Source organism: Mustela putorius, unplaced genomic scaffold (genome assembly GCF_011764305.1).
Source record: "Mustela putorius furo isolate JIRA1106 unplaced genomic scaffold, ASM1176430v1.1 tig00003901_pilon_pilon_pilon, whole genome shotgun sequence".
Taxonomy (NCBI): domain Eukaryota; kingdom Metazoa; phylum Chordata; class Mammalia; order Carnivora; family Mustelidae; genus Mustela; species Mustela putorius.
Window position 1 is genome coordinate 22,534,919 of NW_025422049.1, and position 17,472 is coordinate 22,552,390.

Here is a 17,472-nt window from a genome sequence, read left to right on the forward strand (position 1 = left end):
TCATGTCTGTCTTCAAATTGACTTGGTGACTTAATTTGAATACTTTTTTGAGAAGGGAACTTTATACTGTGCTATATCTATACTATCATCATTTGCCTGCAACAGACCATTTATTCACATTCAAATAAACACATGAATATCACAATATTTTGGGGTACTCTCTAAAATCATCCCCACCCACCATCAGGCCCTCTGATTAAATCCCAAACTGACTGCATCCACAGGAGTTGTGGCAGGGACAGACTATCTCAACCAATGTTTTTAGTTAGTCCACTTTGAGGTCTTACCTTCTCTCCCATAAAAAATTCTCATCAAGCCCCCTTGTGAAGGAAAAAAAGGGAGAAACTAAGTCTAGTGCTCTGACCTACTACAGGGATAGTTGTCATCCTCCAGGTTAAGTGTGTCCAGGACAATTTGGCCACCAGCCTCAGAGAGTCTGGTGCCTGCTGCAGGCTAGAGCAGAGAAACCAAAGAGAAATGTAACTTGGATGAGCCTTTACACATACTACTTGAGCACTGCCCCTCTGAGCACGGGGTGCAGGGGGGTGGATTCACCCTGTCTTGTCAACTGGCAGTGAGCTGCTGCAAGCTTATCTCACTCCAGTCAGAATCCAGCCCGACCAGCATCCATCAGGCTGTTGCAGCCCTGAAGAATAGTCTGGAGTCATGAATTGACCCAGAAAGAGTATCAGAGGAAAAATAAAATAACACACAACTGAGAAAACTATGAGCCATTGATATGTATAGGTAGATACATATACAGATTTAGGCTTCAATAGCACTTTTGCATTTCCAAGCAAGGAGGGCAGTATCCCCAAATCTGACTTGAACCTCCCTTTAAAATTTACACAGGTCTAGAGGCATCTGTGGAACTGGCAAAGAGGGCTGCCACCAGTCATCTGGGGGAGATCACTCACCCTAAGGAAATCATCAAAAGATAAAACCATAATCTTTAGGCTCAAAGTGAAGCAATTCTGACTAAAGCATAATGTCTGTTACTCAAATTTGCCTTCTGGTCCAATCCCCAAATTGACCCATCTTGTCAGTCTTATGGGGGAAGTTCAGGCTTGTGGCTAAAATTCCTCACTGTCGAGATATCTTTAAGATATCATGGCCCAAGTTGCCCTTCATAACTATCTATCTAAACTGAAAAAATGGACATTCTTCCCACTTCTGTAGGTCATAGGTCAGTCTGAGGATTCACCCAACTGGGCTTCACTATTTGAGAAATCCAGAACATCATGAGCAGATAGGTAGGGGCCTGGATGAAGGGGACAAGCTACCCAATATACATGATAGTAACAAGGGGAGAAGAAAGGGAGGTGGAGCAGATACCACAGGAAAGAAACAACGGGGCACCCACCTAACAGCTGCCTGGATTTTTTTTTAAGATTTTATTTATTTATTTGACATTGAGAGAGATCACAAGTAGGCAGAGAGTCAGACAGAGAGAGAAGGGGAAGCAGGTTCCCCGCTGAGCAAAGAGCCTGATGTGGGCCTCAATCCCAGGACCCTGGGATCGTGACCTGAGCCGAAGGCAGAGGCTTAACCCACTGAGCCACCCAGGCGCCCCTATCTGGATTTATTCTTAAGCTCGGGTAAGAACTGCTTTATCCATCGTTCCAAATAGCTGATACAAAGCCCTTGGCAGTTGGGATCCTATCTGGGCAGATGGGGGAAATAACCTGTTAAAATAGAGCACACAGTCATTACCTTATTTGGTCCTCACATGATCCCTTAGAGATTATTATCTCTATTTTATGGATGAGAAAAGATAGAAAAAATTTATTCTTCTATCTAAGTAGTGGTCTAGTGGTAACTTGGAGTTCACGTTTGCTTCTAAAATTCTGTCCACATATATTAAGTGCCCCAGTACCTTTAGAAATAAATTGATTGAGTCCTGAAGATCACTTCTTTTTTGTTATAAAACTTTTATTATTTTAGCAATAATGTGTGTACATTCTAGGAATAAGGAAAAATACAAATAAGCAGGATAAAAAATTACTCATAATCCTACCACTGACTATACTTTTTGTCTTTCATCCTTCACAATTTTTTTCTGTGCACATATGTAATATACAGATGTAGTCTTCCTTTCAAAAATGTGACATTTACATATTACCAAGTAACCTTTTTTTTCATTTTATATCCTGTTAGGAACCTCTTTTTGTACAAATGAGTAAAGCTCTCCTAAAATAAAGACTTGTATATTGGTTCAAAATATGATAAACAATGAGATGCAGATTAACAAGAGATACATCTAAAATCACTAATAGCAACAAATTAAAAGTAGAAAGATGGACAAAGGTATATCAGGAAAATGCAAATCAAAAGAAAGCTATATGACAATGTTAATATCAGAAAAAATTAAAATCAAGGCAAACTACATTAAATAGGGATAAGGATGATTTCGGTTAACCTTCCAACGCATGACTATAAGTTTGTTTCTTACTCTCCTTATCTCATCTATTTCATTCACTTCTCTAAACATATCTTCCTTGCTTAAATGCCTGTTGTGTATATCTTCTTTAAATTCCTGGAGAGACTGAATCAGCCTCTCTCTAAAAGTTCCTTCTGTTTTTTCCTCCTCCTGGGGCTCTTCTTCCTCCTCTGGCTTTTCCTCAGGCTTTGGCTCTTCCTCAAGCTTTGGTTCACTCTCATTTTCTGGTTTTCCTTCAATTTTTTGACAGGGTTTCATCTTGTGAGTTTCTCTTTCTTCCTTCTTTCCTTTCCTCTTCCTTTCTTTTTTCCTGCTTTATTCCTCTTTGAATACAATTACTTCTAGAAAGCAAGGTGACCGTTAAGTCAAAGGCTTGGTGAATGAACCAGTGCTCTGGACAGAAGTCTCTCATCATTTACTTTCTTCGATTCAGAGCTATCATTAAATATCTTCCACTTGGGAGACTTAATTAGCAATCAGGGCTTCCCTGAGCCTGAGGTTCTAACCTCCACGTTCCACCTCCTTACCTCTCTCTCCTCCCTCCCTCCAGCCCTTTTCAAGGCCCTCCCCAACAAGTTTCTTCGCACAAGGCAAAACGCAAGATCCTCCTAGAACGGAATGGGTAGGGAGAACAGGCGCGGGGTGGGGATGGGGTGGGGGTGGGGTAGAACAGTGGAGCCCACAACCTCTGTCCCACTCTCGCCCCACTCCACCTCAAGGGTCTTTAAAATATTCCCCTCACCTACCTGTACTGATCCGATCGGTTTCTTCCTCCCCTTTTCTAGCCTTGTGTAGTGCTCGGAACGACAGACCTGCAGACCTGCGGACAAACGGGAAACGCTAGGGGTAGAGGGAGGGTTGGAGAAAGGGGGAGGGTGGGGGAGGGGCGAGCGCTTGGTGGGCCCACCCGCACCTCGTACCTTTTTCCTTATTAAGGTATTTGGTTATGAAAACTTCCCCACTTTCTGTTTCTCCCACTTCTCTCCTCGACCCACAGTGCAAGTTAGCTCGAATTTCCCATCAGACAGGGAGTAGTAAAAACAGATTATTTCCAAACTATCTTTAAGACTGAGGCGCGGGTTGGCGGGGTGGGTAGGTCTTGGGAAAGCGGCAGAGTATGATTATTTTTTAAACAATCACAGGTCTCCTTGTCCTTCTCCCGGGACTCCTAGTCCCTTTCCCAAGAGTCACCATTCCCTGCAGACTTGGAGGAGGGCGGTGGAGGGATGGTTTTGACCAGGGTTCCCTCACAAGTTTCTGCGCTAGGCCACTCCCACCCTAGAAATCCCCAAACAGTACCTATTTTGACACCAACCTGCAAAATTCCGAGAAGTTGGCTCCTCTTTTCCCTGGCGTCAGGCTCCACCGTCTGCACTGCTAAAGGAAATCTGGTACCCAGACGGGAACAAGGACCAGACTAGCAGGACTTCTGCACACGTCGACTCCTGGTCACGTGAATTGTACGTCACCAGAGAGCTCTGGTCCCCAATCTCCACTCCCACCAAAAGCGCGGCAGAAGTGGGCCCGCCTATACCACCCCCCATACATCTGACTTGTCATTCTTTGTTATTGTTGCCTATCCCGGAGGGCAAAATGTTATTCGTCTTTCTGTGACTACTAGGGAGGGGCTGCATCTTTTTTTCTGGAGCTACTAAACTTTTCTATTTCTTTTAAGAATTGTCACTTCGGTGCCTTCAGCTCTCAGGACAGAACTCCTACATCCGTCGCCCCTCCCCTAGACTCCATTTCATCTGTAGCCTGGTTCCTGGCTGTTGTGGAACAGGGTTGGTTTGGCAGCGGGGTGTGTTAAAAAAAAAAAAGGAGCCTGGGACAGGAGTGACATTTTTAAATTTAGTTTTCACTTTATTCTCAATACTTGTACGTTCTTTTCTTAAACAAGAGTAACATTTTTGTTATAGTCAGAAAAGACTAAAGCAAAATTACTTTAGTTAAATGACTTAACACACGTACAGTCCCAAGAATAGTTCCCTGGCCTGTTGTAAGGGTTCTAAAAGTGCAAGCTATTTCTTTAAAAAAAAATTAAAAATAAATAAAAAATAAAAGTGCAAGCTATTATTATAATTATACTGGGATTTCATTTGGGGAAAATGATACAAAACTTTTTTTTTAAGATTTTATTTATTTATTTGACAGTGGAGCACAAACAGGAAATGGCAGGCAGAGGGAGAGGAAGAAGCAGGCTCCCCTTGAGCACAGAGCCTGATGTGGGTTTCCATCCCAGGTCCCTGGGACCATGACCTGAGCTGAATGAAGGCAGAGGCTTAACCCTCTGAGCTACCCAGGCACCCCGATATAAAACTTTTTAAAAAACAAAATATGTTTCACTTCCAAGTCCTGATGGCAGTATTTCCTAGGCAGCTGCACTGCCTGCAGAATGGTCAGCTGTCAAATTACACATTAGGATCCCAAGTTTCCTCATGTGAAAGGACATAATAAGGGTACACCTCATAGAACTGACTTTTGGGAATTCTAAATAATACCTGGCTCATATTATCTTCAACAGATACAGATTACCTTTCAGCCTCACTTCAGTCTTTTCAAATTCACAAATTTGCCAATACAAATTACATAGTTCTCAGAGGCAACATTTAAAAGATAACAGGAGACATACATGTATTTTTGTTTTGTATCAGTTAGAGTGCCCCTTTGTGAGGCAGAATAAAGAGCTCAACAGATTTTGTAGAAAGAAAAAAACCTTAACCCCATGTTGTTTTTATTTCACTTGCCCTTCTGTCACATTTTCTCTAACTTCTGGGAAGAGTATGTATTTGAGTAACAGAAAACCCAAGATAAAATGGTTCGGACCTGCCAAACAGAATACCGGTGTGACAGATGTTAGTCCCAGTGCCAGACCTAGATTGTGTGACCCTTACTAAGTCACTCTCCCTGCACTGGCCTTACCTACCAAACAGGAGAGCACAGGCAAGCTCTCAGAACTTTAGAAAGAAGCTTGTGATTGGTAAAACGTTTCAATATATTGTCCGTAGGAAAACTGAAACATCCTGAATATCAGCTGCTTTCCTTTAGCTTGAAGAAAATAGTTCCAGAAATCCTTAGAATGTCCTGAAAAGTGAAAGATGCTTTACTGCCATTATCTCATTTTATATTCTCAAACCAACCAACCATAAGGAAAATATTTTCATTTCTATTTTATATAATTCATTTCCATTATGTATACATATACACACATTTCTTATTCTAAACAAAGAATTAAAACAATATGCCCAAAGGCATTGTCTCCTTATATCTGAGCAGAAAAGGCCTCAGCCCAAGGGCCCACTTTTAGAGGGTCAGCATCTGACCCTCTTCTGGATGGCTTCTTCCCCAGGTTAGTGAAGAGTCAGTGGGGCAAGATGTTTTTACCTGGAGCCCTCATTTATTTCCTTCTAGACCACACTCTAGATACCTAAGACCCTAGAATATCCTGCCCAAAGGACCTGGAGTGCAAATCCAAGTCCCACTTGTGCCTCTTCTCTAAGTCTATCCTGAGAGTGGGTCACATTCCCTGTGGGTTCACACTAAAGGTAGAATCAATGAGATAGCTGAAAAGTCTCCTTCACACAAGGCTATTTCAAGAAATCTAAAGGAAAGAGTGGATGGCCAGGCCAACAGGAACTCAGAGAAGTCAATGACCAGTTAGCCCAAAATAGTCAGAGAAAGCTTCAAGCAGGGAAAACAAAAACAAAAACAAAAAAAATATGAAAAAAACAACCAACCAAACAAACAAAAACTTGACCTGAGCCTCAGAGGGTGGGCAGGACCTAGATGGAGGGTGGGCAGGAAAGAATAGCAGTCGGACTGAACCTAGGCCTTGTGGTCTTATCATCACCCTAGCCTGTCTCTTGCTGCCTTGCTGGGTAGAAGTCCTCTTGCTCCTCCTTAGGGGGGTTTAATTCTATTGCCAGTGGCTATCATCTGAAAGCAGAGTCAGTGTAAGGACTTTCTGACATGTTCTGCACTTACCCCAAGGATTTTCTCACCTATTTCCAGGTCATGGAATCTGAATTGGTCAACATTTCTGGACAGGAGTTAGTTAAGCAATTGCTAAGTATTTGAAATACGCATTCTCTTGACCCTATAAAGCCATTTTTTGGTACCCATCCTAAGAAAATATTTAATGGTACTCACAATGATTTGCCACACCAAAGTCCATAGATCTGAATTCCTAGCATCAGTCCTTTGACTTGGACTTGGATAAACAAAGAGAAGCCCCAACTGAAAAGCAGCAATGAAGGAACACAGAGAGAGAATTGTTCTAGGCAATAGCAGATATGTACCCAAGCATGTGCACGTGCACATTTACACACGTGTGTGCACATTCTCATGAGCCAAAGATTTTCCCAGATTATTTTGATAGGGGATAAAGAAGGCAAACATCATGGATTCTGTTAAAACAATTCAAACTACACCAATGGTATGTACCAATTAGAAATGGAAAGTAACATTATATTGTGCATACATATAAATAAAAAAAGATGAATTAAAAGTTAAGATATCTAGAACTGCATTTCTATCACAACATACATATATTTATTTGGGAGCATTTAAAATACAAGCATATAGGGGCGCCTGGGTGGCTCAGTGGGTTAAGCCTCTGCCTTTGGCTCAGGTCATGATCTCAGGGTCCTGGGATAGAGCCCCACATTGGGCTCTCTGCTCAACAAGGAGCCTGCTTCTCTCTCTCTCTCTCTCTCTCTCTCTGCCTGCCTTTCTGCCTACTTGTGATCTCTGTCTGTCAAATAAACAAATAAAATCTTCTTTTAAAAATAAATAAATAAATAAATAAATAAATAAATAAAATATGAGCATATAATTAAATTGCACCATAATATACGTATAGTCCACAAAATTAATTCCTATAAAATTTCAGGTTGTGTTATTAAAAGATGAATGAATGATGTGAGCCTCTTTGGTTAGCTGGGTGCAAAATCCAAATCCCTCAGGGACTCCACTGAGTTCTGAGGCCACCTTGTAACAGTTGTTTACTCTACACTGGTGCTTAAATGTCATCCTTCCATTTCTGCCTTTCCCCATACCCCATCACCCACCATATTATATCCAATGCCATCTTATTGTGGGGTCTTATTGTGTTTCTATATCATAGTAGAAATGCGAATGAATATACACTGAACTATTCCCACAGGATATATTTGAGAATGAACATTTAATATAAAGGCAACTTTTACTTTCTAAGTGTTGCGTTTATATATTTAAATTTTCTCTTTAATAGTCATGTATTAATTAATAATATTCAGAAAAATTAGAGAAACCTTTGTAAACATGCAGAAGAAATAAAATACCTTGTCAACCATATTATTGAAATGGAAGTGTTTTTATAATATATTGGTGTGTGAGAAAGGCAGGTTACAAAATATAACTTGCAGAGGATCTAATTTTAAAAAGTAATATGTGTGTAGCTACTTATATGTATGTATGCATAGCAAATATTATGGAACAATATACACCAAAATATTAAAAGTGGGTATGATTGGATGATTGGTGGGCTTATGGGTGATTTGTGCTCTCTTTTTATATACTTCTTTGTGGATTCTTTTACATTTTCTCAGTGGGGGTGTGTAACTTCTATAATAAAGAGTAGTCTGTAAACAGTGCAATCTTATTTCATAGCACATATTTCACATATATACTTCTTCTGTAGTGGAGTAGGATCTGATATAAGAGCTCCACTACCTTTTTAAGGCCCTTGCAATGGTTGAATTCTTCATATTTGGTTCCCTTGCCTTGTTTGTGAGTAATATACATTAAAATGAGACTCTTCTTATTTTTCTGACTATGCCTTCTCCAATCTAAGTTTGAGATAGTCAAGCTGTAACACTAGTCATACATAGGAAAGGGAGGAATCTCTTCCCTAAATTTTACCTGGTGAGAAACCTTTCTTCCTAAGATAGTGTTTTGCCAGAAAGAGTAATATTGTTAGCAATAATATATTTTGAAAAGTTTTTTAAAAGATTTTATTTATTTATTTGAGAGAGAGACACACAATGAGAGAGGGAACATAAGCAGGGGGAGTGGGAGAAGGAGAAGCAGGCCTCCCGCTGAGCAGACAGCATGGTTTGGGGCTGGATCCCATGACTCTGGGATCATGACCTGAGCTGAAGGCAGCCGCTAATGACTGAGCCACCCAGGCACCTAGCAATAATATATTTTAAGCAGATTATAAAATAGTTTTAGTTACCAGTTCACCAATTCAATTCTTTTTTCTTTTTTTAAGTAGGCTCCATGCCCAGTGTGGAGCCCAGCATAGGGCTTGAACTCACAACCCTGAGATCAAGGCCTGGGATGAGATCAAGAGTCAGACGCTTAACTGACTGAGCCACCCAGGCACTGCCCACCCGCCTGGAACTCAATTCTTTTAGAAATACACTTGAATAGAAAAAGAAAATATTTTATTTTTGGCTCTGCTTGACAAATAGCATTTATCTATAGTTCCCCGACTTTTTTTCCAATGAAAATTTTTTACTTTTACAAATACACACAATAGGGACGCCTGGGTGGCTCAGTTGGTTAAGCAGCTGCCTTCGGCTCAGGTAATGATCCCAACATCCTGGGATCGAGTCCCACATCGGGATCCTTGCTCCGCAGGGAGCCTGCTTCTCCCTCTGATTCTGCCTTCCACTCTGTCTGCCTGTGCTCGCTCTCACTCGCTCTCTCTCTGACAAATAAATAAAATCTTAAAAAAAAAATACACACAATAAATATTATTATTTAAAAGCAGGCTATAAAACAATGTGTATAAAATTATCTTAGCTATATTCAAAAATACATTTGGAGGAAAACCCTCAAAAATCTACACTCAATTTCATTTATCTGATGACTCTCAAACATATATCTTATTCCCTCATTATCAGTAAATATTAATTAGGTGCTTACTAGGTGTTGTCAACCCAAATCCACAGGTCTCTTCCAGACTTTTCTTCTCAATTATCATCTCAGATTGGATGTGTTAGTGCAATGAAGTTGCAGCTGGCTGGATTCTAAAGTCAGCATAAGTCAGTGAAATCCTACCTAGTCAAATTTACCTATGAAATATTTAGATCCCTACTTCATAGCATATTAACATAAGTTGCAATGTTAGTGGGGGAAAAATCATAACAAAGTATTTAATCTTATCAGTATATAAGTTTTATGATAATGTGGATTTTTAAAATTTTATGTCTATAATTCTTAAATATTTTCTAAATTCATTTGTTTATCTGGATTACACACACAAAACAATGAAATACACATTTTTAAGATAACTCAACTTGTTCTTACTGTATTTCATCATGTTAAAATTAACAGTAATTAAGTCAATTCTCTGCTGCTTAATATTTAGGTTTCCTCTACATATTTTTTCTATCATAAGCCAAGCCATCACTGAAATCTTTGCACAAAATCATAGTTACTCCCTAAGGAAAAATTTCAAAAATTGAAATTGCTACGTCTAAAGGTTTGAAAAATCTTACGAATTTTAAATGTATATTGCGAAAGGGCCTACAAGTTAATTTAATCAATTTACAAGTGTACTGAGAGTCCATATGCATAACCTCACATAAAATAGCTAGTATGATTTTTAAAAAAATTCCTCAGTTTGACAGGTGAATAAGAATGAAGTTTTCATTTGTATATTTTGACCACTAGGGAGTCTGAAAAACTTATACTTGGTTCTCCACATAGATGTCTTCTTTGGTCAATAACTTTTTGATGTCTTTTCACCAGTTTTCAGGTAGTGATAACTACTGTTATTCTGTTGAGTTTTTTAAAGAACATTTTATTACAGAAAACTATTGTTTCAGTTCGTCTCATTGGTTGTAAGGAATAGATACTTAGGCTAGCTCAGCTGAAGCAGGATCCATGATAAGTATTTATGGGGCAGTAAATAGCACTATGATGTTAAGGGAATCTGAAAACAAACAGTCAGTTTCTAGTGGACCTCTAGGCGCCAGAACCAGCACACTATAGTGCTCTGCCATTAACTTGGCTCAGCTGCTGTCTCATTCCCCCTTCCTCTAACATCCCCTTCCCCTTTCTGTGTCTTGGCTCTACCTCATAGTTTCAGCTTCCTCATAATGCCACCCTGCTCATGTATTAGGCTTTCTCAGGTTCCTATGGTACAACAATTTCCCCCCAAAATTTCATGTACCTCACTAGCCCTAAACATGCACAAACTTGTTTAGAATTTTAAGCCATCCATAGACCTCCTGGGTTGAGAACACTTGGTCTAGGTTAATTTTTACAGTCAGTGAATGGGGGATGCCTGGGTGGCTCAGTCTGTTAAGTGTCTGCCTTCAGATTGGGTCATGATCTCAGGATCTTGGGATGGAGCCCTGCATCAGGCTCTCTGCTAAGGAGGAAGCCTGATTCTGCTGCTCCCCCTGCTTGTGCTCTCTCTCTCATTCACTCTCTCTCTCAAATAAATAAATAAAACATTTTTTAAAAAGCCTCTCAAAAGTGGAAACATTAGATCATTTCTCTAAAACAGGACAAAAAAAGACACTTAAGCTCTATAGACATTAATTTACTGAACATGTACAGTGTTGATTTGTTTTTGAAAAATTTAGGTTTAAAATTGTCTAATTAGTCTGTATTTTCAAAAAAAATATTTAGGAAGCATTATTAGAACATTTTCTAATTGACAAATACAAACATGACCAAGTTATGAAGGACTTCCTATTTAATAAAAAAATTATTTTTTAAATTATTTTTTTAAAATTTTATTTATTTATTTGACAGAGAGATCACAAGTAGGCAGAGAGGCAGGCAGAGGGAGAGAGAGGAGGAAGCAGGCTCCCTGCTGAGCAGAGAGCCCGCTGTGGTGCTTGATCCCAGGACCCTGGGATCATGACCTGAGCCGAAGGCAGAGGCTTTAACCCACTGAGCCACCCAGGCACCCCCAAAATTTATTTTTTTAATTCTAAATTACTTTTCTCCCCAAAGAGTCATACTGTCTTAAACATTATGAACAATTAGCTCTTTCATTTGTAGCTGATGCAAAATATTTTCTATTGGTTATAAGTTAATTTACTCAAATAACAAGGCACTCCTGCGAAAAGAGAAATCTTGGGATACTCATTCTCTCCCTCACCCAAAATGTAAGTATTGTATTTCTATAATGTAAAAAACCAAAGAATTTTAAATTTTAAAAAATGGAACAGAAAAGTACACAGAAGAAAAGTTAATGTTCCACTTTCCACTCCCAGCCTCCTTTCCTGATACCTAACTTTATGTCCATTTAGGTGCAAGCAAGGGCCTCAGGAGAAAAATAATGACAAGGGTGAGAGGACACCAGGAGAAGGAACTGGTTGGGGGGCAGGGGAAATGAGGAAAGGGCTAATTCCACAAGAATTGCAAATGGACAGTGACTCAAGAGAAAACGCTGCCGCTTGCTGATGATTAGAGAAAGCCAAAGACTCTACCTGGCCTCCTGAAATGCCAAAGTGGAAAAAGAGACATTCCAGATCCAGTGTGACAGGAGAAGGAGGGGATGAAGTTTTCCCACCGCCCTGCTTGAGTGGAAGGGAGGACTGGAAGTCTATACCCCCACTGTGACGTGGCTGTCACATGACTGGAGTCTATCTGGGCCCAAGTCCCTTTCTTGCTTTGTATCCTGAGTAAAGACTCCTGTTGCAGAGGAGGAAAAACTTCAAGTCAATGAATGGGGGCAAAACAATTGTCCAGGAACGCCCTGGATTTGTGTTCTGGCTTGAGCTGACTGGACTAACTCTGGCACCAGGATGGCTGGCAGCTGAAGGCAGAACCACTAATTGGGATAGTCTTCGTTCTTGACACCCCCTACTTACCCAAAGTCCACTGTGGGTTGTCCTGGGGGCAAGCAGTGTATGAATATGGATACACGGGTACACTCTGGAAAGCTTTCAACTTACACAAGCCCCGCTCCCTGTGTCCCATGCCCTTTTGGTGCAAAACATTTTGGTAATAGAGGAGTGGAAATGAATCAGAGCAGAAGGCAACAGAGATACACAGAAGGTAAAAGTTCTGTTTTAAGTAGTATACCCTCTTCCACCATTGTGGGTATTTAAAAGACCAGGAATACTGGAGGCTAGGGTGGCTTTGGAGAAAGAAGTAATATAAAAAGTGACAAAACTGGGACACAAGGTGCTGGGAGGTGAGGGGCGAGTGGAAGGTCTGCAGCGAGCTCTTGGCTGCAGTTGCTAGGGATCCTCCCACCCCTTTCCTCTGCGGGTCAGCGGTCAGGGCTGCATGCCTCCCAGCAAGAATGCGTACATGAAAGGGGAAAAAGACTACAAGGATAGGCTCGGGTCGGTGCGAGGAACAGTGGTGGAGATGGGAAACACACCCTTTCTAGGGCTCCCCTCCGGGTCTTCCTTTTTGGTGAATGCAGTAAGTCCCGGGGAAGGTATCTACAGGAAAGACGGTGAGCTTCAGAGGAGGGAGGAAAAGAGGAGCGAGCTGGGAGAGGGGGGAGTGGAGGAGGGGCTGTGACTGGATGTCCACTAGAGGGCGCAAGAGTCCTCTCAGGTGGGAAAAATTGAATTGAAAACAAAACAAAACAAATCCCTCCTGATATGGGGACATTGAAAGGCACACAGTAGGGCCCCTGTCCTGGGTCCTAATCTTTCCACCAAGCATTCAGTCCTTTCGTTTGCCTTTTGTCTCCTAGGAGTAATGGAGTCTAAAGAAAATAAGCGGGCGGGTCCGGGGAGGGATTTCAACATGGAAAACGTCCTCCAGGAAAGAAAAGGGAAAAAGGAGGAGAAACAGGTCTCTCTGCAGAATGGAAAGGAAGACACCACCACCACCCCGCCCCCATGAGAGGGAATGAAGACAAAGAGCCTGAAGGCAATAATGGAGTTGGGCTCCACTTTCCCCGGGTTTTAGAATAGGAGTGCCCAATTGTTGTGTCAATAACATCAACATGGTAGATGTAGATGACATGGAATGGTTCACGGAAGGGATGAGAGAGTTAAACTCAGGTAAATAAAGTTAAGGTAGAGTCCACATGGCCTTAATGAAATTACTCTCAGCATCACCACCATGATGAGTTTTTCTTTATGCTTTAAAAACTAAGGTTTACTCTGGAGTTACTACTTTTCAAGTATGGCTTTCTGTTTCTTCACCTTTTCTTTCTTTCTTTTTTTAAAATATTTTATTTATTTGTTTGACAGAGATCACAAGTAGGCAGAGAGGCAGGCAGAGAGAGAGAAGAGGAAGCAGGCTCCCCACGGAGCAGAGAGCCCAATGTGGGGCTTGATCCCAGGACCCTAGGATCACGACCTGAGCAGAAGGCAGAGGCTTTAACCCACTGAGCCACGCAGGCGCCCCCTTTCACCTTTTCTTGATATTATTTTGCTGATTCAATTACTTCAGAGCTTTTAGTATTGCCAACTCCTATTTGAATATTGCATTCCGAATAAATCAAGTCAGCAGAGGTGTTTCACACATTTGAATAGAAAGATGGTCAATATTTATTTATTTGAGTATAGGTGACACACAATATTACATTTGTTTCAGGTGTACAATTCATTATTGATTTTATTTTATTTAAGATTTTATTTATTTACTTGACAGAGAGAGACACAGAAAGAGAGGAAACACAAGCAGAGGGAGAGGGAGAGGCAGGCCTCCCACAGAGCAGGGAGCCCAAAGGGGAGCTCAATCAAATCAAGACCTGAGCCAAAGGCAGCCACTTAACGACTGAGCCACCCAGGTGTCCCTCATTATGGATTTTTTAAAAATTTTTTATTTTTTATAAACATATATTTTTATCCCCAGGGGTACAGGTCTAGAAGAATCATTATGGATTTTAAAATGAAAAAGTTACAGAGCAATGTGTAAATTTATTGCTACTTATTTTTTAATTATGTATTATATATATATGAACAGTCTTAAATGTATCTACTAAAATGGGGCTGTTTATCTTTATATGTCATACTTATAGATGGTTTAAAATTTTTTGTCTTTCATACTTTCCAAGGATTTGTATATATTACTCGTATCCTTAAATATAATAAAAATAGTTAAAGTAATGTGTCAATCACCTTTTTTAGTGCCATTTAATATAAACTTGTTGAAAGAATTTAAAAAGTGCATTTCAAATTACTTTTTTTTTAGAATTTACTTAGCATTATAACTCCAGTACTTATTACCATAACTTTAAAGGGTCACTCTTGTGACCTGTGAAAAGTGTTGGAGGCTACCGCATGGTTTGGGGCTACGGCATGGCTGGAGTCAAGGATCAAACCAGGCCCTGACTTGTGTCTCCTTCAAAGTCTGGACACCTTGACAAGGTTAAGAATGGGAAAGTTGAGTAACACTGAGAAAGGGTCTGTGCTATGTGTCCTGCGCTCCCCTATGTGACTTCCCACACACTCTCCCTATAAAAGGGAACAATGTGGTCAGGGTCATGAATTCTTAGTTGGTCCTTGTTGTTCCTGTACCTCCCACAACCCACTCCCTGGTTGATTGTCTTGCTAAGGTCTTTAGCTGAAACTACCTGGCATCAAGAGGTTTGCTTGTAAGTTGATGTAAACTTGTTGTAAAAACTTGGCGGTCATCTGACTAGGTACCCATGTATTACTCCTCCTATTGTGGTTTGCCTTATAAATGATTGTAAGATGTGGAATAAAATCCGTACTGTTGGACATCCTCCTCAGTGCTCCTCCTGCCCCCATCTCTTTGTCTCTTAATTCTTTTCACCATCCTCTTAACCCTCACGTTTTCCTGGTCAATTTGTTGCACTGGCCGTGACAGAAAAGGGAATACTATTTGCCTCCTAGAGCTGCTGAGTAAATCAGATGTGGTACTGAATGTGTGAACTGTGTTGACTTAGACCCTACCCCATGTGCTTGCCTTTTCAGAACTGTAAACCCCAGAGATACTCATGGAGGGTTGAGAGATATCTAACCTGTGTCCAGGAACAAGTTCAGGTAGCTGAAAAGTGGGTGCCACCCTTCCCTGGATTCTGCCATGTCTTCTAGACTCTACTGTCACCTCTCATTCATCTTTTTCCATATGCTAACAGTGGTTGATGTTAGGGTCTTCAAGGTGACAAAACCCCACTGATTTCTATGAGATCATTGTCACACTTATGAAGGTGGGTACCACAAAAATGTGCCTCAGTGATTGAACATCTTAGTCAAGATCTTAGTAAAAATAGGCCTTTTTTGTTTTACTTATGAGTCCTCTGCTCTCCAGAGACTCAGACATGATTCCATTTGGATGGAGAGTGTTGGGTCAACACATGAATATGAGACTTCATTAATAAAGTAAATGATGAATAAAATAAAATGATAGCTTAAACAATTGGAGCCAGTCATTTATTATCTTAATTATAATAAAGACTATGTTGGTTTTCTATACATTTTAGTAGTGGAAATTTCAAGAATAACACAACATTGGCTTTTTATGCCTCCCACGTTCTTGCCACAGTTGACTTCTGGGCAGATCCACCCACTAGGGCAACAGGCATACATGAAGTATATAAATTCCAGGCATTTTCACCTTCTTACATCAAAGCAGAGTAATACCCCCAAAACCTGATCTTGTCCCTACATGAAGGAGTTTAAAATATTTTATAAGATTAAAAAATCCATAAAAATGTTATCAATTAATCCTCTGCAAAATTGTGTCATTCTTAGCAAGTAGAGTTTCTTAATCAGCCTTATATTCCTAGTGCCTATTGTAATGTTTGACACATTGTAAATGTTGAATAAATGTTCACTATGCACATTATGACTCTGTGGGGATCCTTGTCCTTGAGGCAGTTCTAACTCTTAACTAAAGAACAGCAAGTAAGTAATTTTATTTCTCTAGAGGCCAACTTATATTTCCTAAGGAGCCTAGTAGGGTCTGGATGGCATGCCAAATTAAAACATGAATAAAATTTAATTTGATTTACAAATTAAATGTGTCACATAGACTGCCTGCTTTAGAATTTTCTCTCTCTCTTGCTAACAATGTAGACTTTAGCACCCCTTCCTATATTCCATGATTTAAACACACTTCTAAGTGGGCCCCAAAACATACATTATTATCATGCTTCTCTGAGAGAATCTAATGTGGACTAACACTGGAGAACCATGGTAGTGCAGTAGAAATACAATTATATTGAGTATTGACTTAGTCTGTTTGGGCTGCAATAACAAAAGTACCATAGACTGGGTGGCTTAAATAACAGAAAATTATTTCTCGTAGTACTGGATGCTGGGAAGTCCAAGATAAGGCCCTGGCATCTTGATTTGACGTCTGGAGAGGGTCCATTTCATGTTTCAAGTCTCCTTGCTTTCCATATCACATAAAGAGCAAGGGAGCATGCAGAGGTCTCCCTTATAGGGGCACTAATTCCATTCACAAGAGGTCCACCTTCAGGACCTAATCACTTCCCAAAGGCCAAACCCCTAATTACTACCAAGGTGGGGATTAACTTTCAACATATTAATTTGGCAGGGGGACACATTTAGTCTATGGTAAGTACAAATATGCCTAGAAAAAGACTGCAAGGAAATACCTCAAAATGTCAGAGATCCTAGCAATGCATATATCACATGACCTAAACTGTCTTATTCTATTATTAGTATCTGTTTAAAAAAAATCATTCAACATTTTTCATATTATAAAACATAATAAAATATGTATGTAGATTATATGTGATGGTTTTATTTTTTTCTCAAAAAAAGTGTTTCTGAATCAATGGTATATGTTGCTGATGCTGCAATCTAATAATCAAGAAAGTTAGGTGTATAAATATATAGAGAAGTGTGCATACAAATAAGACCTAAAGAAACTCACCACTGGTGATATTTGGAATGGATGTGTAACTGAAGGCAAAATTTTTGTTGTATGTACGTCAATGTCAGGTTCTTTTTTTTTAAAATATTTTATTTATTTATTTGACAGACAGAGATCACAAGTAGGCAGAGAGGCAGGCAGAGAGAGAAGAGGAAGCAGGCCCCCCGCCGAGCAAGCAGAGAGCCCTATGTGGGGCTCGATCCCAGGACCCTGGGATCACGACCTGAGTCAAAAGCAGAGGC

At 40.2% G+C, this 17,472-nt stretch overlaps 1 protein-coding gene across 3 annotated transcripts in view; it reads right to left on the reverse strand.

The window, feature by feature from the left end:
- Nucleotides 1-1,913: 1,913 nt before the first annotated feature.
- Nucleotides 1,914-17,472, reverse strand: part of TCEAL9 (transcription elongation factor A like 9) — a 48,038-nt gene continuing 32,479 nt past the window's right edge. Inside the window, exons 4-8 of one of the 3 annotated variants that reach the window (XM_045068301.1) lie at nucleotides 6,590-6,676; nucleotides 5,367-5,524; nucleotides 3,756-3,885; nucleotides 3,187-3,260; nucleotides 1,914-2,781 (exon numbers count right to left, since the gene is read on the reverse strand). In XM_045068301.1, coding sequence (XP_044924236.1) covers nucleotides 2,384-2,698 — 315 coding nt within the window. In that variant the 5' untranslated portion in view covers nucleotides 2,699-2,781; nucleotides 3,187-3,260; nucleotides 3,756-3,885; nucleotides 5,367-5,524; nucleotides 6,590-6,676 and the 3' untranslated portion in view covers nucleotides 1,914-2,383. The remainder of the gene's footprint in view (nucleotides 2,782-3,186; nucleotides 3,261-3,755; nucleotides 3,886-5,366; nucleotides 5,525-6,589; nucleotides 6,677-17,472) is intronic. The other 2 variants (XM_013050617.2, XM_013050615.2) reach the window with 2 other exon arrangements.